General features: G+C 41.7%; 1 protein-coding gene across 2 annotated transcripts in view; it reads left to right on the forward strand.

Annotated features, from left to right (window-relative positions):
- Positions 1–26,364, forward strand: part of LOC134537944 (excitatory amino acid transporter 1-like) — a 528,042-nt gene that overhangs the window by 489,992 nt on the left and 11,686 nt on the right. For both annotated transcript variants that reach the window (XM_063378937.1, XM_063378938.1), the window contains exons 5-7: positions 2,835–3,042; positions 6,505–6,738; positions 20,026–20,220. In XM_063378937.1, the coding sequence (XP_063235007.1) occupies positions 2,835–3,042; positions 6,505–6,738; positions 20,026–20,220 (637 nt within the window). The remainder of the gene's footprint in view (positions 1–2,834; positions 3,043–6,504; positions 6,739–20,025; positions 20,221–26,364) is intronic.

A 26,364-nucleotide genomic window follows, 5' to 3' on the forward strand; every position in this document is an offset into this window, starting at 1 on the left:
CAGGATCGTGCCAAGGACCTTAGTCGACTTAATTAATCAGTATATAGTTTGCAAATTTATTTAATGAATTTTTAACTTTTTCCCGAATCTCTAGCATTAAAATTATTAATTACCAATATGTTGGTCTTGATGTCAGATAGGATGATGGTAGTAGAGGATTTAAAGTCTCTTAAGAATGATGTACATGGTTTATTGAAATTATTATTTTTTTTCATATAATTAAACATTATTGCAGCAATCGAGTATCGAACCAAGGACTGGAGCGGATCGAATCAATATGTAAATTAATGAGTGATTTTTTTGATGAAGTTTGGATTTTTTCCCGAATTTATAGCTAAATAATTACGGATTTTCAAGATGGCGGCCAAATGACAAGATGGTGGGTGTCACAGCAATAATAAATTATTACTGCACTCTAGCGGATAAGAACTAAACTAACATGGCGTCAGCGCACTCTCGCCAACGAAAACAAGATGGTGGTCTCCAGCAACGAAGACAAGATCCGGACATGACGTCATACTAGGTGACGATATATATGCTTTGAAAAAAAGTGGTGGGAGTCAGTATGCCAGCAGCCACTGTGAGGAAGGATCGGCCGCCATTTTAAATTTTTTTTCCCTCGTCGGGGTCGAACCGAGGACTCCGAACTCCGTGTCGTAAAAGTATATTTTTTATAAAAAAAATATTAAAATTTTATTAATTGAATTTTTTTATAATTTTTAAAAAAAAATTTCACTAAAATTGGATAATAAATTAAAAAGTTAAAGATGGCGGGCGTAACGGAAACTGCAACGGTGACGTCATTATCCTATAAATGGCTTAATGGTGGCTTGAGTTAAGGATGCTTAAGCCAGTTTTAGGAATTTTCAGCCGCTGGTATTTTTAAGGAATAAAATGGGAAATTTTCCCTCGAAACGGGAATTTTTCCCTCGAAAATGGGAAATTTTTTCTTAAAACGGGAAATTTTGAGTCATTTTGTGTCAATTTTGAGGAATTTTTGAGTCCAAGATGGCCGCCGTGACGTCACAATCCAAGATGGCGGACGGCTCTACAGGTTCCACAGCCAGAGACCAGTTTCAGGACATACATTCCTATACTACTTACGTGACTTTAAAGAAAAGGGCGTGATTACACATTAACACTCAGTAGGATGTGATTATCTCAGTAAGTTACAATCGCTAACATACGGTAGGCTCCTGGTTATTTCTGGCAGGACTTCTGCTGATAATCTCAGAGTGTTTCTGGTTATTTCTGAGAAAATTATCACTGAATGTATTTTTGACGTAATTAGGCCAGCAAATTTATTTGGAATTTGGTTTAATTAGTGAATTTTTGCCACCAAATCACCACTAACAATATTTTTTATGGGGTGGAATTTAGACAAAAATATTTATTACTCAGTCTATTACAATGCTTTGAGACGGCTGATAAACACGGACATGCAAGACGAATTTCTTTTTCCTTGTTGTCTAGCGAAGCCCTCCTCCTCTTGCGATTGTGAGTGAGCTTCCTGCATCCCACATGAAAATATAAATAATATTTACCTTAACACAACACGTAAAAACATATGTTGGCAAGAATCGGGACTACTTGCAACAAGTTATTTTGCTTGAGAAAAATTAAATCTCGCAGCTGAATGGAGTGAAAGACAGTTAGAGCCATGTAGTCTTGTAGCTTCGTAGACTTGTAGCTTCATATCGTAGCTATGTAACCTTTGTTGCAATGTAGCCTCGTAATCTTTCAGCCTTGTAGGCCTGTAGTTTCGTAGTCTTGTAGGTTCGTAGCCAAGTCACCTAGTAATCAAATGTCGGTGGAGTAGTTAGGTATAAGGCAGCTGGAGTCAATGACAGGTTAAAAAAAACAGTGGAGGCAATGTAGCCCACTGTAAATTAGCGATCGCATCCTACTGATTTGAATGTTCGTTAAAATATGCGTACTTTTAGTTAAATGTACATTGTCAAGTCTGTATTATCGTAACCTACTGATGAGAATGTATACCTGTAAAGAGAATGTATCCCTGCGATGAGATATTAACACTTACCCCGATCCCTGCGACGAGATCGCAGCCTACCAAGTTGAATTTTCGTACAAATGTGTGTCCTTTTAGTTAAATGTGCGTCCTTTTCTAATGTGCTTCAAAATGTGCTTCCTTTTTTTTGACGAATGTACTTAATTTTCTTGAATGTGCTTCCAAAATGTGCTGCCTTTTTATCGAATGTGCTCTTACATCTGCTTCCAAATGTGCTTGCGTTTTTTGGTCGTGATTCCTTTGGGACGAATGAGCATCGAAAGTCTGTAGGTGCTCAGGAGTCAGCTTCGCGGTTTAGAGAAGTCTGGTCTATAAGTCAGATATTGAACATGACCTTATTAAAATTCTGGTCGAGTAATGACGAGAAATACCTCTTGGCTACGTACTGGATGCGCATGGCTGCCAACTGGAGCTGGCTGGCCACCGAGTGGATGAACCTGGCCACTGACGTTACGTGGCTGGTTAATCGACTGTCATGTGGAGATGTCCTGAGAACACATGTCAAGGCTTGTAAATGACTCCTTTCGCTTTCTAAGAAGACTGTAGATATCAAGAAACGCTTGTAATTTGCTTAATTTTTTTTTTTTGTAAGTTACTTTTAGAATTTCTGTAATAAATATTTTTTTTTATTTTTTTTTTATTTTTTGAACCTGTATTGTTCTGGTAATTTTATTATATTTTATTGCATTAAGGAAGGATCGAATTAATGATGGACTTCGATCAAATGAATACTCTTTTTAACAAGTACGTGGCTGAGTTGTCACCGAGGTAGACGGGCGGTGACCTGGGTGCGTGTCTGTCGCAGAGGCGGCGGCGGCGGGCAAGAACCTGACCCTGACCGACTGGGAGGTGTCGGGTCGCTTCGTGTCCGGCTCCAACACGCTGGGGCTGGTCATCTTCTCCGTGGCCATGGGCATCACGCTGGCCAAGATGGGTGCCGAGGCCCGGCCGCTCATCGACTTCTTCGACAGCCTCAACGCCGCCATGCTCACCATGACCGGCTGGGTGATATGGTGAGTGAAGCGGCACGCTGACAGTGTCACTTAGCTCACCATGACCGGCTGGGTGATATGGTGAGTGAAGCGGCACGCTGACAGTGTCACTTAGCTCACCATGACCGGCTGGGTGATATGGTGAGTGAAGCGGCACGCTGACAGTGTCACTTAGCTCACCATGACCGGCTGGGTGATATGGTGAGTGAAGCGGCACGCTGACAGTGTCACATAGCTCACCATGACCGGCTGGGTGATATGGTGAGTGAAGCGGCACGCTGACAGTGTCACTTAGCTCACCATGACCGGCTGGGTGATATGGTGAGTGAAGCGGCACGCTGACAGTGTCACATAGCTCACCATGACCGGCTGGGTGATATGGTGAGTGAAGCGGCACGCTGACAGTGTCACTTAGCTCACCATGACCGGCTGGGTGATATGGTGAGTGAAGCGGCACGCTGACAGTGTCACTTAGCTCACCATGACCGGCTGGGTGATATGGTGAGTGAAGCGGCACGCTGACAGTGTCACATAGCTCACCATGACCGGCTGGGTGATATGGTGAGTGAAGCGGCACGCTGACAGTGTCACTTAGCTCACCATGACCGGCTGGGTGATATAAAGAGTGAAGCGGCACGCTGACAGTGTCACATAGCTCACCATGACCGGCTGGGTGATATAAAGAGTGAAGCGGCACGCTGACAGTGTCACATAGCTCACCATGACCGGCTGGGTGATATGGTGAGTGAAGCGGCACGCTGACAGTGTCACATAGCTCACCATGACCGGCTGGGTGATATGGTGAGTGAAGCGGCACGCTGACAGTGTCACATAGCTCACCATGACCGGCTGGGTGATATGGTGAGTGAAGCGGCACGCTGACAGTGTCACTTAGCTCACCATGACCGGCTGGGTGATATGGTGAGTGAAGCGGCACGCTGACAGTGTCACATAGCTCACCATGACCGGCTGGGTGATATGGTGAGTGAAGCGGCACGCTGACAGTGTCACATAGCTCACCGTGACCGGCTGGGTGATATGGTGAGTGAAGCGGCACACTGACAGTGTCACATAGCTCACCATGACCGGCTGGGTGATATGGTGAGTGAAGCGGCACGCTGACAGTGTCACTTAGCTCACCATGACCGGCTGGGTGATATGGTGAGTGAAGCGGCACGCTGACAGTGTCACTTAGCTCACCATGACCGGCTGGGTTATATGGTGAGTGAAGCAGCACGCTGACAGTGTCATATTGATCACCATGACCGGCTGGGTGATATGGTGAGTGAAGCGGCACTCTGACCGTTTCATTTAGCTCACCATGACCGGCTGGGTGATATGGTGAGTGAAGCGGCATGCTGACAGTGTCATATTGCTCACCATGACCGGCTGGGTGATATGGTGAGTGAAGCGGCACTCTGACCGTTTCATTTAGCTCACCATGACCGGCTGGGTGATATGGTGAGTGAAGCGGCACGCTGACAGTGTCACTTAGCTCACCATGACCGGCTGGGTGATATGGTGAGTGAAGCGGCACGCTGACAGTGTCACATAGCTCTCCATGACCGGCTGGGTGATATGGTGAGTGAAGCGGCACTCTGACTGTGTCACATAGCTCACCATGACCGGCTGGGTGATACGGTGAGTGAAGCGGCACTCTGACCGTTTCAGTTAGCTCACCATGACCGGCTGGGTGATACGGTGAGTGAAGTGGCACGCTGACAGTGTCACTTAGCTCACCATGACCGGCTAGGTGATATGGTGAGTGAAGCGGCACTCTGACCGTTTCATTTAGCTCACCATGACCGGCTAAGTGATATGGTGAGTGAAGCGGCACTCTGACCGTTTCATTTAGCTCACCATGACCGGCTGGGTGATATGGTGAGTGAAGCGGCATGGTGACAGTGTCACTTAGCTCACCATGACCGGCTGGGTGATATGGTGAGTGAAGCTGCACGCTGACAGTGTCACTTAGCTCACCATGACCAGCTGGGTGATATGGTGAGTGAAGCGGCACGCTGACAGTGTCACTTAGCTCACCATGACCGGCTGGGTGATATGGTGAGTGAAGCGACACGCTGACAGTGTCACTTAGCTCACCATGACCGGCTGGGTGATATGGTGAGTGAAGCGGCACGCTGACAGTGTCACTTAGCTCACCATGACCGGCTGGGTGATATGGTGAGTGAAGCAGCACTCTGACCGTTTCATTTAGCTCACCATGACCGGCTGGGTAATATGGTGAGTGGAGCGGCACGCTGACAGTGTCACTTAGCTCACCATGACCGGCTGGGTAATATGGTGAGTGGAGCGGCAAGCTGACAGTGTCACTTAGCTCACCATGACCGGCTGGGTGATATGGTGAGTGAAGCGGCACGCTGACAGTGTCACTTAGCTCACCATGACCGGCTGGGTAATATGGTGAGTGAAGCGGCGCTCTGACAATGTCACATAGCCATCCTTCAACCCATATTTGAGGTGAAAGTACTGAACCTGGTGAAAATCATCAAACATTATTATTGGATCATGCATTCATAATATTTCAAACTATGAGGTTTTTTGCTTACTTATGGGCAAGGCAATCTCCAGCCTAATTATGATACTGTTTTTGAATGAACTATGTATATAAGGATACACTGCTTCAGAGACGTATCGATATGCCGAATCGACTGTGAAATTTAATTAAAAATTCTTTATTTAATCATTATTTTTTTTTTTAAATTATATGCCCAAAGGAAAGATGTGGCTTTTCAAAATTCGTGTTGAGAAAAATTTTTGGAAGGTTTAATTTATTAAAAACTTTTTGAAATAACTGTAAAAAATAAACAATCAAATGTGTGTGTTACAACATTTTGTTTTTAGAAATAAAAATATCTTCTATTTATAACAATTCAAATTAAAATCAAACATTATATACTTTGCGAAGGGGGTGGGGGGAGAATTCATTGCATGACTTAAACTGCAACTATGTTCAATAGTGTATCTTTAACAATTCATACTGTAAAAAAATACTTTGCTAACATGGCAATTTACTTGCTTTAATAAGCCATATTTTCAAATTACTTGTTTGGTAAGTAGAGCTATTTTATTTTTGCAGCGTAAGTCTTCAAATTAATTTTTGCCCTAAAAGTATAGCACGTTTTATATTATTTGGGATTGTTATCAATATAGCTTTTTTATGATTGCGTAGCAAAACTTTTACCGCAGAATCTTATAATTTTGTGTAGGATAGGGATTTAATAATTTAAAAAAAAATGTTTATAACTCCAAAACCGGACACTTTTGGGATTTAGGTTTTTTGATTCAGAACCGTGATTTACTGTCCTTTCAACTGATTTCGTTTTGACGATGAATTATGGGGCTTTCTGTGTACAAAAATAACCATAGCAATGCATTGTACGATTTCAAAAATGTTGCTTGTAGTACTAGTAGCAGGTGGTTTCCGAAGGAATGTTTGGAGGGAGCACAGAGACATGTGCGCAGGATCTCGCCCATCGGAGTGTTCTTCCTGATCGGCTCCAAGATCATCGCCATGGAGAGCGTGAGCGTGATGGCCGGCCAGCTGGGCTGGTACTTCATGACGGTGGTCATGGGGCTGTTCATCCACGGCGCCATCATGACGCCGCTCTACTTCGCCGTCATCTGCAGGAAACTGCCCTTCCGCTACATGTACAACATGGCGGAGGCCGCGACCACCGCCTTCGGCACGGGATCCAGGTGAGGACTGCTCGTCCTAACGCAGCCCTGGGGCAAGTGTGGCTCGCGTCCTGTCCCGACCACCCTCCTGCTGCCCCTGGCGGTCCACAGCTAAGACAGGCTCACATTAATCGCTTAAGGGCCCCGCCTACCCGGGCACACACACGGTGTGCACAGACTCAGGAAAAACAACACGATTTCAAAACTTCTCAAGAGATCCGAGTGGAATCTGCTTACGAAAAGCATTTAAGAGTTCGCGTAGGGCCGAAAAGTACTTTTGATTTCGGATTAAGTTTTTAAACTGTATTTTCAGAAAAGTTAAAATAGCTAAAAACGCATGTTTTCAGAGTAATTTTTAGGCGTAAAACAACCAGTACAGATTCTTGAAAGCACTTAAGCGACTTGCATTACACCTTTATCTTCATTTATCCGGCATGTAATGATACTGTACTAGTATGTAAATGTTCCTACGCCGCCAGGCTTTCGCAGGAGGAGCCAGAGGAGCCGACCGCCATCTTGGATTGTGACGTCACGGTGGCCATTTTCGACTCAAAATTCCTCAAAAATGACTCAAAATGTCTCAAAAATTACCGTTTTGAGGAAAAATTTCACGTTTTCTTCTACAAAAATTCAAAAATTAGGATTTCTAAAACCACAAAAGTCGTTTTCCTTGGAAACCACGAAAATTCCTAAAAGACGCTTAAGCAATTCATGTCTACAGCCTCTGATAAGCCTCTGACGTCATCTAGGATTATGAAGTCACCGTTGCAATTTCCGTTACGCCCACCATCTTTACAATCTTTATTACTATCAGATTTTAATGGAAAAAAAAATTAAAATTAATAAAAAATTTAATTAATAAAATTTTAATATAAAATATTTAAAAAACATACATTTACGACATGGAGCTCGGAGTCCTCGGTTCGAACCTGGTAAGGGCAAAAATTAAAAAATGATGACCGATCCTTCCCTCACAGTGGCTGCAGGCAGACTGATCCCCACCACTTTTTACAAAGCATATATATCGCCAGTTAGCATGACGTCATGTCCACCATCTTGAAATTTGGGCACCATCTTGTAAATCAGTAATTTTTATGCTAGAAAAGCGGAAAAAAATTCCAAAATTCATTAAAAAATTAACTCATTAAAGTAATGATTGATTCGATCGATTCCTGTCCTTGGTTTGAACCCTGGATGGTGCAAAACCTTTAATTTTATATTTAAAAAATAATAATTTCAATAAACCATGTTCAAAATTCTTAAAGTGACTTAAAATCATCTACTACCATCATTCTATAACCCATTATGACCGTCATCTAGGATATATGTATTTGTTATCCAATTTTAATTATTTAATTAAAAAAATTAAAATTCATTAAACAATTCACTCATTAATTTACATATTGATTCGATCAATTCCTGTCGTTGGTTCGATCTCTGAGCGAAACTAAAACTAAATTTAATTTAAATATCAGAAAAGTGTCAGGTTCGAGAAATAAAACACCACAAGTTCTTTTACAAACATAATATTTATTACATAATTTCTATTCTACTGCAGGATCACTTGTGAAAGCCAGTAATCTTATAATCATTTAGTTCCGCATCGGTGTGAAATGACTAATTCCTAGCTCCAATCAGTTTATACTAGACAGAGACCAACCAGAACCTTTACTGACATAGTCCTCCTCTTCTGGACAGAGTTTCTGGATACCGTGTTTAACAGTTTGCTTCACATCGTCAGAACTGTAAATTACTGCTGCCGATGTCTTTAATGCACATTTATTCACTTTGTCATCGAATGGATACGGCTTTCCATATATACAGTCCAACCACAAGTTATATTTCAAAGGTCCGTTTCTTGCTACGTCATCAGTAAGCGGAATGATTATGTTCAGTCTGATATCATCATAAAAATTACAAATGTCTTTCGACTCACCTAACGTATTTAGATTATAGTAGTCTTTCAATATTACACGAAATGCAGACTGCGCCAAGTAGAAGCCATTATCATTCACCTGTAGAGCACCGACCACAGTCTTAGGTTTATTTTCATGTCCAGATGCCATAGCAATGGATTGCTGCGCATATGTTTTCTTGCTTGTACGCTTACGAGTCTCCAATCTAAAGCGAGGAGTCGAAATTTCTGCAGGTAGTTCAGCAGTAGGCGCACGGATTTTACCGTTGCATTTGTTCGCATGTCGACGCAAATTATCAATTCGAGTAAACCATTTATGACACTCATCGCAGCGAAACTTCATGCGAGATGGATTCTTCTTGCATTTACTCCGTTCATGTCTCCGTGCATCATGGGAAAATGCAAACGACTTATCGCAGTAGCTGCAAGGATACCGTGCTGATGTAGACGAACCTTCCAGACCCGAACCAGATGTTGATGTTACTGCAATTCTACAATTTCCAGGCATACTCTTATGCACATCAATTATTCGTTGTTGCACCGAAACCTTTACTTTCTGCCACGCAGCTGGTCCTTTGTATGTCTTCATGTGTGTTTTCATATTATCTTTTCTGGCAAACTGCTTATGACATTTCTCACAAACAAACATTTTACGATAAAGGTTCTTGGCACATTCGCTCCTCTCGTGTCGTCGAGCATTGCTGTTGTTTGAGAAAATTTTGTTGCAGTAACAGCACCGATGTTCGTTAGTTGTTGACAAATCAGCAATCATTGAAATCTCCATCGAGGACAAAACATCGTTCGTCGAGGTTTCCTGTACAGCCGACACTACCGGCATCAAAGTCTCTTCTGCTGGTGGTATCGTAACTGTTGAAGTCTCCTCCAGTGTTGACGTCGTCGTTGCCAACGGTAACTGCTCCACCATCGTCGTCGCTGACGTCATGATTCCCGTAGTCGATGGTACAACAACCATCATGTTCGTCGTTACATTCGGTAAGTATGATATCGAGTTCGCAAGAACAAGTAATTACGCGAATTATGCGCCAGATGAAACAAACGAGGTGATCCTTACACCGTCAACGACAGTAACAAACTGAGCGACCTGCTTTATAGGACTCGCTTATATACATGCACCTGATGGAATAGTACGCTAGTCAAATCAAGAACAATTTTCTATAATATTAGAGTCAAAACAACATTAAAAATAGAAGCACTATCAACAAAAAGGAAGCACCATCAACGAAAAGGCAGCACATTTGGAAGCACCGTCAACGAAAAGGCAGCACATTTGGAAGCACCGTCAATAAAAAGAAAGCACATTCTACAAAACGAAAGCTCATTTAACGAAAAGGAGGTACATTCTCACGTACATTCAACTCGGTAGGATGCGATCGTTAATGTTAAGTTAGGATATAATGTATCCATCAGTCTATGAATCTATCAGTTTGTAGTTTCATAAGTCATTGGTTCCAATTTTCAAAAGCTTCAATATTCATTGGCTCCATTAATCATTTACTCCAACAGTCTTTTGGCTCCAAAGGTTATTGTCTCCTACAGTCATTGGTTCCAACTACCTTTTGTTTCAACAGCTCCAATGATATTTGGCTAGAATGCTACGAGTCTAAAAGACTATGAAGCTACAAGGATACAAGTTTCTCGGCTCCAAATACTCAACAGCTCCAAATGCTCCAACCGCTCCAAAATGCTCCAAATGCTCCATCAAGGCTACAAATGCTCCAAAAAGCTCCAAATGCTCCAAAATGCTCCAATTGCTCCAAAAGGCTCCAAATGCTCCAACAGTTCCAAATGCTCCAATAGCTCCAAAGGCTACAACCGCTCCAAAAGCTCCAACCGCTCCAAAATGCTCCAAAAATGCTCCAAATTCTCCGAAAGGCTTCAATTGCTCCAACAGCCTTTTGTTTCAACAGCGCCAATGATATTTGGCTAGAATGCTACGAGTATAAGAGACTATGAGGCCACAAGGTTACAATTCTAAAAGGATCTAGCAGGTTACGAGTTATGCATGGCTGCGAGACTGCATGGCTAAAAGACCGCGTGGCTTCGAAACTACACATCTATGAAGCTACAAGGATACAAGTCTACTCGACTCCAAAATACTGCAAGGCGACATGGCTACAAGACCACTTGGATACAAAGCTTCAATTATACGAGTCTACAAGAATCCACCAACTACCTTTGAGTGTATAAAGCTCCAACTACTCCAGCAGCATTATGTTATAAGATTACATGACTACTTGTTTACGTAGCTACAAGTCTACGAGGCTACTTGTCTACGTAGCTACAATTCAACGAGGTCCCAAGTAATCATGACTACGCGACTACGAGCCATGAGGATACGAGACTACGTGACTACGAATATTCAAGTTTACGAGACTGCGAGTTTACAGAGCTACGAAGCTTCTAGAACACAAGTTTACGTGACTGCGAGGATACAGGACTAAAAGTCTACATGAGTACTTGACTACGAAGCTACACGTCTACAAGGCTCCAATTGCCGTACCGGTCTTCGATGGTATTTTCTCTTTTGCTCCAACAGCTCCAACAGCATTATGTTATAAGATTGCTACTTGCTTACATAGCTTCAAGTCTAGAGGCTCCAAAGCATCATGACTACGCGACTACGAACCATGAGGTTAGGAGTCTATGCGATTGCGAGTCTTCAAGGTTACGTGATCGCGAGGCTATAGGACTACTAAGCTTCCAGATCACATGGTTACGAGACTGCATGTCTGAAAGGTTGCGTGGCTTCGAAACTACATGACTCTAAATGACAGCAATAGCACCATTGAGTGGTGAGAGTTAATTTATCTCAATCAAAATAACCTGTTTAAAGTAGTGTCGATTATTGTCAACAGATGACACCACATGTTGCTTACAGGTAAATATTAATAATTTCTTTTATGCGGGATGCAGGATGCTACTAACGATCGCAATAGAAGGATGGCTTCGCTAGACTCCAAGGAGAAGAAAGTTTGTTCTTCCAGTCAGTGTTTTTAAGATTTCTCAGAGCATATTATTATTTGACTGAGTAATGATATTTTTTTTAAAATTATACCTGATAACAATATTGCAAGTGTGGTTTTAGTAGCAGAAATTCTCGAATTAAATGTAACTCCAAATAAAGTGTCATGACTCATTACGTAAAACAAATCCTTCATGCAGAGAGCGGTTTCTCAGAATAGACAGAAGCACTTGAAGAAACCACAAGAAATATCAGGAGCACACGGAGAAAACCATCATAATATTGGCAAGAATAATTAGGAGCACAAGGAGAAAACCGCCACACATTTTCTTTGGTGACATAAAATAAAAAATTTAAGAAATTTTAAATTAAAAATTACAAAAAATATAAAAACTGATTCTGCTAGCTTGTGAACTTCTGATAGTTGAGCGAAGATAGAGTTCTAGTTCAAGCCAGAATTTTTTGTATTTTTTGTAATTTGTAATTTTTAATTTTTTAATTTTTTTTCTAAATTTTATGTTATCAAAGAAAATGTGTGGCGGTTTTCTCCTTGTGCTCCTGATTATTCTTGCCAATATTATGATGGTTTTCTCCGTGTTCTCCTGATTATTCTTGTGGTTTCTTCAAGTGCTTCTGTCTATTCTGAGAAACCGCTCTCTGCATGAAGGATTTATTTTACCTAATAAGTCATGACATTTTATTTGGAGTTACATTTAATTTGAGAATTTCTGCTACTAAATCAACACTAGCAATATTTTTATCAGGTGGAATTTTAAAAAAAAATATCATTACTCAGTCAAATAATAATATGCTCTGAGAAATCTTTGAAACACTGACTGGAAGAACAAACTTTCTTCTCCTTGGAGTCTAGCGAAGCCATCCTTCTATTGCGATCGTTAGTAGCATCCCGCATCCAACATGAAAGAAATAATTAATATTTACCTGTAAGCAACATGTAGTGTCATCTGTTGACAATAATCGACATTACTTTAAACAGGTTATTTTGATTGAGATAAATTAACTCTCACCACTGAATGGTGCTATTGCATTCAGTTTGAGTCACGTAGTTTCGTAGCCACGTGGCCTTTTAGCCATGCAGTCTCGTAACCATGTGATCTGGAAGCTTCGTAGTCCTATAGCCTCGCGATCACGTAACCTTGAAGACTCGCAATCGCATAGACTCGTAACCTCATGGCTCGTAGTCGCGTAGTCATTATGCTTTGGAGCCTCGTAGACTTGAAGCTATGTAAGCAAGTAGCCGTGTAATCTTATAACATAAAGCTGTTGGAGCAGTTGTAGCAAAAGAGAAAATTCCGTCGAAGACAGGTACGGAAATTGGAGCCTTGTAGACGTGTAGCTTCGTATTCAAGTACTCATGTAGACTTGTAGTCCTGTATTCTCGCAGTCACGTAAACTTGTTTTCTAGAAGCTTCGTAGCTCTGTAGCCTCGCAGTCTCGTAAACTTGATGATTCGTAGTCACGTAGTCTCGTAACCTCATGGCTCGTAGTCGCGTAGTCATGATTACTTGGGACCTCGTAGAATTGTAGCTACGGAGCCAAGTAGCCTCGTAGACTTGTAACTACGTAAAAAAGTAGTCATGTAATGTATAACATAATGCTGCTGTAGTAGTTGGAGCTTTATACACTCAAAGGTAGTTGGTGGATTCTAGTAGACTCGTATAATTGAAGCTTTGTATCCAAGTGGTCTTGTAGCCAAGTCGCCTTGCAGTCATTTGGAGTCGAGTATACTTGTATCCTTGTAGCTTCATAGACATGTAGTTTCGTAGTTACGCGGTCTTTTAGCCATGCAGTCTCGCAGCCATGCATTACTCGTAACCTGCTAGATCCTTTTAGACTTTTAGCCTTGTGGCCTCATAGTCTCTTATACTCGTAGCATTCTAGCCAAATATCATTTGCGCTGTTGGAGCAATTGATGCCTTTTGGAGCAATTGGAGCCCTTTTGGAGCTTTTGGAGCTGTTGGTGCATTTGGAGCCTTTTTGGAGAATCTGGAGCTGTTGGAGCCTTTGGAGCCGAGAAGACTTGTATCTTTGTAGCTTCATAGTCTCTTAGACTCGTAGCATTCTAGCCAAATATCATTGGAGCTGTTGAAACAAAAGGTAGTTAGATTCAAAGACTGTAGGAGCAAATGACTTTTGGAGCCAAAAGACTGTTGGAGTAAATAACTGATGGAGCCAATGAATATTCGAGCCTTTGAAAATTAGAGCCTATAACTTATGGAACTGCAAACTCATAGATTCATAGACTTATGGATACATTATATCCTAACTTAACATTAACGATCGCATCCTACCGAGTTGAATGTACGTGAGAATGTACCTCCTTTTCGTTAAATGAGCTTTCGTTTTGTAGAATGTGCTTTCTTTTTATTGACGGTGCTTCCAAATGTGCTGCCTTTTCGTTGACGGTGCTTCCAAATGTGCTGCCTTTTCGTTGATGGTGCTTCCTTTTTGTTGATAGTGCTTCTATTTTTAATGTTGTTTTGACTCTAATATTATAGAAAATTGTTCTTAATTTGACTAGCGTACTATTCCATCCGGTGCATGTATATAAGCGAGTCCTAGAAAGCAGGTCGCTCAGTTTGTTACTGTCGTCGACGGTGTAAGGATCACCTCGTTTGTTTCATCTGGTGCATAATTCGCGTAATTACTTGTTCGTGCGAACTCGATTGCATCTTTACCGACTTTAACGACGAACTAGATGGTTGTTGTACCATCGATTACGGGAACCATGACGTCAGCGACGATGATGGTGGAGCAGATCCCGTTGGCAACGACGACGTCAACACTGGAGGAGACTTCAACAGTCACGATACCACCAGCAGAAGAGACTTTGATGCCGGTAGTGTTGGCTGTACAGGAAACCTCGACGAACGATGTTTTGTCCTCGATGGAGACTTCAATGGTTGCTGATTTGTCAACAACTAACGAACATCGGTGCTGTTACTGCGACAAAATTTTCTCAAACAACAGCAATGCTCGACGAAACGAGAAGAGCGATTGTGCCAAGAACCTATATCGTGAAATGTTTGTTTGTGAGGAATGTCATAAGCAGTTTGCCAGAAAAGATAATATGAAAACGCACATGAAGACATGCAAAGGACCAGCTGCGTGGCAGAAAGCAAAGGTTTCGGTGCAACAACGAATGATTGATGTGCATAAGAGTATGCCTAGAAATTGTAGAATTGCAGTAACATCAACATCTGGTTCGGGTCTGGAAGGTTCGTCTACATCAGCACGGTATCCTTGCAGCTACTGCGATAAGTCGTTTGCATTTTCCCATGATGCACGGAGACATGAACGGAGTAAATGCAAGAAGAATCCATCTCGCATGAAGTTTTGCTGCGATGAGTGTCATAAATGGTTTACTCGAATTGATAATTTGCGTCGACATGCGAACAAATGCAACGGTAAAATCCGTGCGCCTACTGCTGAACTACCTGCAGAAATTTCGACTCCTCGCTTTAGATTGGAGACTCGTAAGCGTACAAGCAAGAAAACATATGCGCAGCAATCCATTGCTATGGCATCTGGACATGAAAATAAACCTAAGACTGTGGTCGGTGCTCTACAGGTGAATGATAATGGCTTCTACTTGGCGCAGTCTGCATTTCGTGTAATATTGAAAGACTACTATTATCTAAATACGTTAGATATGGACGAAAGACATTTGTAATTTTTATGATGATATCAGACTGAACATAATCAATCAGCTTACTGATGACGTAGCAACAAACGGACCTTTGAAATATAACTTGTGTTTGGACTGTATATATGGAAAGCCGTATCCATTCGATGACAAAGTGAATAAATGTGCATTAAAGACATCGGCAGCAGTAATTTACAGTTCTGACGATGTGAAGCAAACTGTTAAACACGGTATCCAGAAACTCTGTCAAGAAGAGGAAGGCTATGTCAGTAAAGGTTCTGGTTGGTCTCTGTCTAGTATAAACCGATTGGAGCTAAGAATTAGTCATTTCACACCGATGCCGAACTAAATGATTATAAAATTGCTGGCTTTCACAAGTGATCCTGTAGTAGAATAGAAATTATGTAATAAATATTATGTTTGTAAAAGAACTTGTGGTGTTTTATTTTCTTGAATCTAACACTTTTCTGATATTTAAATTAAATTTATTTTTTGCTTCGTTCAGAGATCGAACCAAGGACAGGAATCTATCGAATCAATATGTAAATTAATGTGTGAATTGTTTAATGAATTTTAATTTTTTTTAGTTAAAATCGGATAATAAATACACATATCCTATATGACGATCGTAATGTTTGATAGAATGATGGTAGTAGATGATTTATAGTCACTTTAAGAATTTTAAACATGGTTTATTGAAATTATTATTTTTTAAATATAAAATTAAATGTTTTGCATCAACCAGGGATCGAACCAAGGACACTTATCGATCGAATAAATCATTACTTTAATGAGTTAATTTTTTAATGAATTTTGGAATTCTTCCCGCATTTATAGCATAAAAATTACGGATTTCCAAGATGGTGCCCAAATTCAAGATGGTGGAAATGACGTCATGCTAACTGGTGATATATATGCTTTGTAAAAAGTGGTGGGGGTCAGTCTGCCTGCAGCCACTGTGAGGGAAGGATCGGTCGTTATTTTTTATTTTTTTTTTGCCCTCACCAGTTTCGAACCGAGGACTCCGAGCTCCATGTCGTAAATGTATGTTTTATAAATATTTTTTATTAAAATTTTATTAATTATTTTTTTTATTAATTTTTTTTTTTTCATTAAAATCTGATAGTAATAAAGATTTTAAAAATGGTGGGCGTAACGGAAATTGTAACGGAGACGTCATAATTCTAGATGACGTCAGAGGCTTATCGGAGGCTGTAGACATGAATGCTTAATCCTCTTTTAGGAATTTTCGTGGTTTCTAAGGCAAAACGACTTTTGTGGTTTTCGAAATCCTAATTTTTGAATTTTTGTAGAAGAAAATGTGAAATTTTTCCTCAAAACGGTAATTTTTGAGACATTTTGAGTCATTTTTGATGAATTTTGGGGAATTTTGAGTGGAAAATGGCCACTGTGACGTCACAATCCAAGATGGCGGTCGGCTCCTCTGGCTCTTCCTGCGAAAGCCTGGCGCCGGAGGATCATTTACATACTACTTACGGTCACCGCTCAAATTTCACAGTTATCCTGTGTGATGACGAGAAGACTGCGCGCCAGTCCAGAGGAGACACCGCGCTAGAAGCACCAGCGAGCGTCGCGCTTATCATCCCGCCTCACTAACACACACACACCCCTGACGAGGCGGGCCCCTTAACGAAGCAACCCCCAGCAGTGATTGCTGACTGTCTCATCATCGCCACGGCGGGCCTAAGGGTCGAGTACCAGGACTTGGCTTCGAACCCCAGGCCGCGGACTGAGGCCCATAACTTCCTGGATTGATAATACAATATTAAAGTTTGGCGGGGAATGTGTAAAATATGGGGGAGGGGGTTAGTCTTTTAGCTGCGAAGCTTGCTTTTAGATGAAATTTTTGGCCCTGTTTTAATTTATATTTATTTATTGCGTGGGGAATTGTTGTGATTTTAATTGGGGAGTTTCTGCAACATCTGGCCAATCCCCGAACAAAGCACTCTTTCTGCAAGGCTGGAAACTGACACGTACTTAGAGTGTTCCTTAACCCAGACCCCCTCCCAAAGAAATACATTTACTTGTAGTTAGGTAAGGGAAAAAAAAATTATAATAATGTACAGGGGCTAGGTCTGTGGGTACGAACAACTTTCTTCCAGTGTTAAAAAAAAAAGCGGAGACAGGATAAGAAAATTTTTCAAACCTAGCTATATAAGGGTACAGAGGTATTATTTTGGAAGAATAATTGAAATGATTAGCGGACTACATTAATGTGTTTCCTCCTCATTTTAGCCAGACTTGGCTCGTACACAAAAACGGCAGAAATTTTTTTTCTAAGTAATCTACAATTAATGCCGGTATGCACAAGTGTTTTTGTATGCAAATCTTTCGTACAAATTTGATATGTGCGTATCATGTATTTAATAACATTATGTATGTATGACTTCATTTAAGGATATCATCAAACAATTAACTTAAAAACATAGTATTGAAAACAGGTAAATAATTACTTAAATAAATAATGCTCAGTTTTATTTTCTCAAAGCAAAAAATTTATAAAATTTATATGAGTGAACTTTGGATGTCTTGAAGTCCACTTTTCACTGAGATTTTATTGTTACAATCATTAAAAACATATTATTCAATTATAAATAAATCTTACTCATAAAAAAATAATTTAATGGTTATACTATCTCTTGCACTCTACAACACTTTCAATTCCAAAAGCGGATATTACTCCAATTCAGTGGAATTTTATTCCGAATTTTTGAGTTCCTCTATTTGAATCAGTAGATTATTAATTTTTATTTATGTAGTACACTGAAGTTCACTGATTTGACAGTGTGGTTTACTAATCCTCTAATAAATAAACCCACAATTATTTCACGGATTCAGCCAATTCCAGGCTGGACTCAACTAGCCCATATATGATCCAGTCTATTTTATAATTCCCATTAGTAGATGACAAGATCACATCTTACTTTTGTTCGGGTAACCATTTCTTCTACTTGTTTATAATTTGCTAAGGGTATAGTAAAGGGCGCGTCAAGAGAACTGTAATCCAATGATTTAACGTGAGGCAGACGTGTATGTCCTACAAGTCAAATTTTCTACCTAATGAATACGCAACATGATCGTAGCTCTAGTAACGAATTACACTTTTTAAGCGTAGATTTGCAGTGATACCTACTAATTAATCGTTAGCTTAGTTTGCAGTCATTTTAATAGCACTTACTCAAATCACAGATTCAGTTATAGAGTTATGTTTAAACTACAGCTTATTCTAATGAAATGTTTTATTTGAATGGTTTTTATTCCTTTATAGAATCTAATATTGCTGTACACTCAATTAAAATACGTCCATCTGAATAAAACAGTTCATAAAATTCCCTAAAATCTACTCACAAAATAAAATAATCTTTTATTAAGAATTAGTTGTTATCTTATTATTCTGTAATGATAAAATGTATTTATGGTAGATTTATGCTAGCTGAATGCTGCAAAGGGTGATAAAAAAGATAATAATGAGTGCAGTGTACCTTTATTGCGGCTAAAACAACTACAAAAATAATATTAAAATAATATAATTTAGTTCATGAAACGGCCGTTGGCGCCACAAGACAGTGGTCCGGATTTAGCGTGTTGACAATAGGAATTATTTTATATAAATCAGAAGTACTCGTTTGTCAAGAAGGGTAGTTGTTTTATATTTTTGACGTGTATTATTTATATTAAAATTGTTATGTATGCACATAAAACTGAATATTGAAGTGTGCAAGTTTTGAGTAATGTTGATTTTTCTGTTTGGGGCGGAATGGTGAAGAAGCTATTGGAGGCAGTTTTTGAAGTAATGTGAACCTTCTAATTTTTTAAACCCATTTGAAATAATTCATCGTGCTGTACAATGCCAAATCGCTGCGTTGCTCCAGGTTGTAAAACAAATAGGACAGTTCATTCGACAAGTGTCATGTGTTCAGTTGCGACATAGTTTAAGCTCTTGTTATAGTTAGTTTCACAGAAATTGATACTTTTACACAAACTGTTACATTATTTTCGTAGCTTGGCGTACCTAGTCAGCTAGCGGAAATTTTGTACATAGGAGAGTTATTAGACGACTGTGTCTAATAACTAATTAAACATATATATATATATATAACTCCCGGAAAAAAGCATTAGAATTTTAGCATTACGAATCACGATTTTCAATAGCGCGTAGTTGGCCGACGTTATTAAGTTTTGAAAATAATCTTTGAAAACAATAACAAACATAACCTATCACACATCAACATAACACATTTTCTTGAACTGTGCACATACATTTTTTTATAACGTTGGATATTTGTTTTATAATACCTACATCACTCCTCGAGATTTAAAAAAAGCTCCCAAGTATGTTAACTATCATTTAAATGCAATTAACAAAAAAAAGTACATAAAGCACAATGTTAAAACCAGACCACTGTCTTGTGGCGCTAACGGCAGTTTAATGAACTAAATCAGTCAATAAGGGGGTCAATAAAATACGCTTGTGTCCAGACCTGGTTTCTAAGGCCGTGGTCTTGATGATAATTGCATTTTAAAGTAAGAATAAATAATGTGAAATATGGCCATTAGCTTTATAAAGAAATTTCGCTCGTTATATTTGCATTTCACTTCACACAAGTAAAATAATTATCTGTAGCTCGTAAATTAACAAATTAAAATAAACAAATATACTAAAAAAAAGTTATTTACTACACGTGATAATAATTTAATTTCTGAATGTGTTCTCTGTTTCAGCAATGCCTGTTTACCTGTGACAATGAAGTGTGTTGAAGAGAAAAACAAGGTAGACTTGCGAATATCCAAGTTCGTGTTGCCAATTGGCGCCACCATCAACATGGACGGCACAGCTCTGTACGAGGCAGTGGCGGCCATCTTCATCGCTCAGTTGAGGAGAGTGCCGCTAGGTGTTGGCAAGTATTTGGCTGTCAGGTTAGTGTGCCAGGCCTTAATAACAATACTGTGGTGATTACTAAACGGAGTGAAACCTACAGCGGTACAATTGCGTATTTCAAACAAATAACAGCCATTACTTTTAATTATCTCTCCAAGAAAGTAATTTTTGTAAAGTTTGTTTGGTTGTCTTAATGTATAACTCACTTAAATAACACATTTAGTTAAAAACTTAAGTTTTGTTCACACCATAAATAATATTTCAAGAATAATTTTTTATAGGCATAGAAGTATAACTTTGTTTCAAAAATATTACTGTCACTTGCGTCTTAAAAAGGATAGAGGCTATATTCATGAGCACTGAAGTGGATACTCAATGAGTCCAGAATCTACTATAGTCAAGCAATACTCATATAAATTTACTTGGGATTGCGTCTTGCTGTTTTGGTTTATTTAATCCCCAATGCATTCCTGTTTATATTCTTATGCAGGCTCATGATGTTTCAGATATATTGCAGTAATATGTTGTAGCAACCAATAATTGGAAAATACCATCATTTTTGCAAAACTTTCCTTCACCATTGTAGTAATACTGGAAGGATATGCATGAGTATATTTTTTTAATGTTCCATATTAACATTGCCACAATTTCTCATAAATGTGGCATATTCTACTACTGTAGTAATCTTTATAGCTCAATGCTGAGGGTGATATCAGTAGCCTGGGAAAAAATGAAATTTAACTAAAATATTGTAACATTCTACAAGATTTCTGCAATGAAATTTTTATACACAAATTGATTTGTAGTAACAAATAACCATTTTGTGAGGTAGCTACTGAGCAAGAATAACCTCTTAAAGGTATTGAATACTGCCCAATCCCTTTGATGAGTTCTTTGAATGATTATTGCATGGGGAAGATCGATTAAAAACATTTTTATAAACATAAACCATTGCTGGTATTCACTATTTGTCACAAAGAAATCACGAGAATTGACAGGAAAGACGAATGCACGGACATACAGAAAAACAAGTCAAAATCAGCCGATGTCGAATTGTGAATGCATAAAGAGCACAGAGAATTCCGTGTAGTTCCCAAAACGTTGCAACTGTTTTGTCTCAGGAAGACTACTTTGTTCGTCTGTGTTGTCTGTGGCGTATGTTGTTCAGAACATCTGTTTGGTCACCTGTGCGTCGTGTTATCAGGATTACCTGTTTTTGTATCATTTTTGGGTTTGAATTTTTTGCCACTGTGTTTTCCAAGGTTATTGTTTTAACTCGGTCGTCATTGACAGCTCAATGTATTCTCCTGTGCAGTATTTTTTTTTTTTCGGACTGATTCATTTTACTGAATTCTTCTCTGTATGGTATATGCATTTGACATGAGTGGCGTATGTCTAGTATATTTTTAAATCATTCGTTAAGTTAAATATTAAAAGAAATTAAAATAAAATTTATGTAAAAACTACTAAAATTCAAAATTGCAAAAGAAATACTCCCCTGATTAGTTTCTGTAGAGAGTCACCTAACACAGATTTATTACACAACCTTACATTGTAGCCGTGTCTCGCACGCTACAACCACAGTGATTCTCTTGCAACAGATGGTTACGGCTCTTATAACAGAGCCACAGAGTATAGTGACCGTTGGCCCGTGGAAAAGAAACCCAATAAACAAAACACCCATATAATTCTCCACTCGCCCTCAGCGACATCTCTTTTATTTTATTTTTAATTAACACACAAATGCTCATGCATTCTACAAGGCCTCTCAGATGGGCTAACATGAGGTTATTAAAATATGTTGTCACATCGCAAACATCATCAATGTTATCACAAGGAATGAGTATAATAAAACAATATGGATTACACGACTAATGAAGGCCTGTAATATGAAATGACTAGGATACAAATACGCCAGTTAAATGCGAATACAATCTACTACAATATATATATATATATATATATCACAGTAAGGAATTACGTTTAGACGTCGCGGCCACGACAATAAATTATCATACATAGAATCTCAAAAGACTCATAAGACATTAAGTACAATAAACATAGACGTGGAATAGTCAATAAGGCATGAGGCGTGCGGATCCAAATCAAACGACCCTACGAAACAAGCCCGCAATCAAAGAACGTTAAATTTCCCGGAAACCAGAACAAGACGCAAAAATGATACTATATAAGGCAGACATAACGACGCATAATCACGGAAACATTGCGCAACGAACAACTGCTCATGGTAACAACCGGCTAAACAGCAAACAATCAAAAGGGCAAATCAAGAGCATCCCATTATAACCAAACGATACGGCAAAAGTACTGCCTTACGAAAACGAAACATGACTTGTCCAAAGTGAATTTCTACAGGTGGCGGCCGAAACGGAATTTAGAAGAGTAGGCACACAACGATACGTCACCTTAAAGCATGGCTAATGGCACGGCCACCTCGTGCGACGACAATCCTAAGAATATACCAAAGCATTACTCCTCAGGCCAGCTACTGCCAAGCTCCGCACACCGCGTCCAACTCATACTACTTGTCTAAGAGCAACTAAATAATTAACGAGACCCAGCGCGCGCAGCCGCTTTTAAAACCTCGCAGGTGGCGCTGAGGTCACTAAGGCGCTAGAGGGGAAGGAGGAGTGGAAAGGAGTGGAGAAGAAGGGGAAAGTCACCGATCCAATGCATGCGCTAAAGTCAGGGCTAAGTGCCCGCTTCAACTCCCGCCCCCTTAACAGCCCTAACTGCCTGAGTGAGCAGAACGAAAAAGTAACATCAGTGTACGAAATCTTCATGATGGCTTCAAGATGCTCAGGCACACCAAGTTGCTCGTCGGCCTCGGCCGTCGGTTGAAGCGGCGAATGGACGAAGCGGACGGCGCCGGAACGTCCCGGTAGAGATGAGACGGGTGGCGGCGGTAAGGCGTGCCTCAGGCTGCAACTGACGGCATGGTGACATAGTCATAGTCACACGAAAGGGTTTCCCCTCCTTTTGGTTTGTTAACCCAGCGCTCTTAGCGTAAGCCTTACCGCCCTGGGGCCCCCACGGGCATAGATGCGGATCACGCCGCATACGCAACCAGGAAGAGCGTTAGAGCTTTTGGCTATTCAAAGGGACTAAGGCCACCCATCTCAGTTTATGCACCACCTCCGGCCCCCTACTCCACTCAGCTGACCAGCAAGTTGGATGCTCCCTTAGCCCTCTGGAGTTGTCATCACTTCTGGCGCCTACCCCGGTCTCCCGCCTCACACTGGGACTTCTCAATCACCCAGCGAACTCGCGGTCCGGTGGAGGCCTACCCAACCTCTGCCAGCTGTCCAGGCTGGTTACCGGAGCTGTCCTCGTCGCTCACAACATCGGTACTTCAATGGGCTAGGGAACCCTGATACCTGCCCCTAAAGCACTCGGGGCACCACTCCCAAGTACGAGTCCTACCTCACCAAGAATCCTGGGCCTTAAGAAAACCTCAGCAGGGAACCATTCAAACATGATGGATTCTTCCCGTACTACGACCAACTTTTGGTCTCGTCGGCAGACTGTTCACTGGTAGTTTGACCAGACCATCACACTTCAGAGTGCAGCCACGAGGTGTCCTCGTCGCCTCGGAAAACCCTCCGACACGCCGTACCTCGGCCCGGCGGGTTTACAGCCGGTTAAGGCCCGGATGCGACTGCACCCCTCCGGCGACGACCGCCGTCAACCCCAGCTGGAAAATGGCAATCACAGTGCCCGGGCAGGAAGCACCTGGGGCCTCAGTACCTCCACCGACTACAAGGTTAAAGGGGAAACCTCGCCGTGCAGTTTACAGCCCGTTTTTAGGCCCGGGCGCCCGACACCGTAACCACCATACCCAGTCGAACTCCTTTACCATGGGGCCTGATCCATTCACTATGGGGCCCTTTGGGACCGATGCACCGAGGCTCAGCCGTCGAACCCCCCGGAAAGGTTTCTATCGCATCTGCTGTTGCCCGCAGATCCAGCCCTTTCACCATTTCTGGTCTCATACATGCAATTGAGGATGCACTGTGGCAGAGTTTGACCCGGCAACGCCCTCTTTAGTTAGAGAGGTGCTATGACCAGCGGTTGGGGAAACCCTCCCAACATAGTCACCACGATCCTCCCCCAACAGCGGTGCCAACGTGGAGGCAGAGGGTTGCCACTTGGTGTGGAGAGGCTATATAATCGCATCACACACCCTTTCCGCGGACTTGATGGTTCATGTCTCGGATACTAGAACCGGCAACAGTTCCGACACCTCAGACGACAATCACCTTCCTAACGGTGTGTGGAAACCTTAGAGCAGGCAGAGGAGACCTCGGGGTTGCCTGAATCTCCTCACCGACTGCAAGGCTAAAGGGGAAACCTCGCAGTGCAGTTTACAGCCCGTTTTTAGGCCCGGGTACCTGCTCTCCAACGCCACTGCCAGAGAGGCCAAGTCCACTCCCGCCACAGCATGGTGACAGAGGGACTGCACCCGGAGCCGCGGCAACCCGACGCACCACCACTCAAGGCGCAAGAACAGCGCGCCTCCGGACAGGGGGCACATGGCCACCGACTGTAGAACTGGTGGTGAAGCCGCATCAGCCTCGCGGACACGCTCGCTGGCTCGCTGGTGGAGAAGAGTGCCAACTGCCAGGATCTCGGCACATCTCAACGACGAAATCGGCACGGAGCAGTGCCAAGACGTGGGTCAACCGCTGGCCCGGGCAGCGACGAACTCCGGCGGCGCAGAGGGCGCCGGCACGGAGGGCGCCGTCACGGAGTCATAGGACCGCCTCAGGCAGACGACGAGTCCCAATCCGCACTTTCCCCGTGAAGCGTCACCAGGGATGGAGAACGGAGACCTCAATCCAGAGGGCAGTCTCAACTAGGAGGGCCAGTCCCAGGAGACTCCACACAAAGCCGAGCAAGGATGAGCAGGCTGTGATGACCCCGAAAGGAGGCCGCCAACAGCACGAGCGCAGGCGTCACGACTCAGGCAGCGGGCAGCACAGGGAGGAGCGGGTGACGGTGACACGGCGAGGATGTCTCCTCACAGTGTTGACGTAGGCCATGACGACGATCCGAAAATGACAGCAGAGTGCACCGGCATGTCGTAAGCGAGGGAAAGGATAGTAGGTGCCAGAATTCTACATACAAGCAGATGCAAATAAACAATACACACATTAATTACATAACAAAAGGGGAAAAAACAAAATATCACTACGGTACCCAAAGGCACATTAAGGCACATACCTTTTTAGCTGAGCTACGTGGCATTTCTTTAATTTATGTTTAGATTGACAATCTTTTAATAAAGCCGTGTTACTGCCCAAAAACCTAACAAGAGTATACGGACCCTGATAAGGAGGTAATAATTTAGTATTTAACTTAGAGGCTAAAGAAGGAAGAGTATATGCTCGGCAGATTACAGTATCCCCTACCACGATGGTATGGGCTGCCCGATGCTTGTCATAAGCACTCGAAACTGAGTCTCTAGCTTTCTTCAAATTGCAATCAACACTCTGCAATAAATCTTTCAAATCAACATGGCTAAGGTCAGAGTACAGCGGTGGCAGGCCCCATTGATTAACAGGAGGGTGAGCTCTCGCCCCAGGAAAGGGAGAGAGGGAGGGTAGCCAGAGGCGGAATGAACAGCCGAGTTAAGACCCACATTTAAAAATTCTAAGTCCGAGTCCCAGAGAGTTTGGTCATCACGATAGAAGCACGTCAAAATGCCTTTAATGACTTTATTTACCCTCTCTGACTGGTTTCCCTGAGGGAAATACGCTGAGCTGAAAACAGGTTTGATGGCCCACTCAAAACACATGTCAAGATATACATGGGATCTAAAATACGGGGCATTATCAGACACTAAGAGCGCCAGGGCACCAAACAATTTCCAGACCTGTTCCTTAAGGGCCTTGACAATGGAAATGGCCTTCATGTTTCTCAGAGGGAGGAGTATCACAAATTTCGTGAAGACATCAACTAACACTAATAAACACACATTTCCCTTGCAGGACCGTGTGAGAGGCCCAAAAATATCTAAGTGCACAGCGTGCCATGGCCCCACCGGCGGATCGGCACAGTAAAGTCCCACTTTCGAATTATGGGGCGGCTTAGAAATCTGGCAGTCATGGCACGACCTGACATAGCTACGTACGTCGCCTCGCAGATCAGGCCAATACATG

This window comes from Bacillus rossius, chromosome 12, assembly GCF_032445375.1.
Source record: "Bacillus rossius redtenbacheri isolate Brsri chromosome 12, Brsri_v3, whole genome shotgun sequence".
Lineage (NCBI taxonomy): Eukaryota > Metazoa > Arthropoda > Insecta > Phasmatodea > Bacillidae > Bacillus > Bacillus rossius.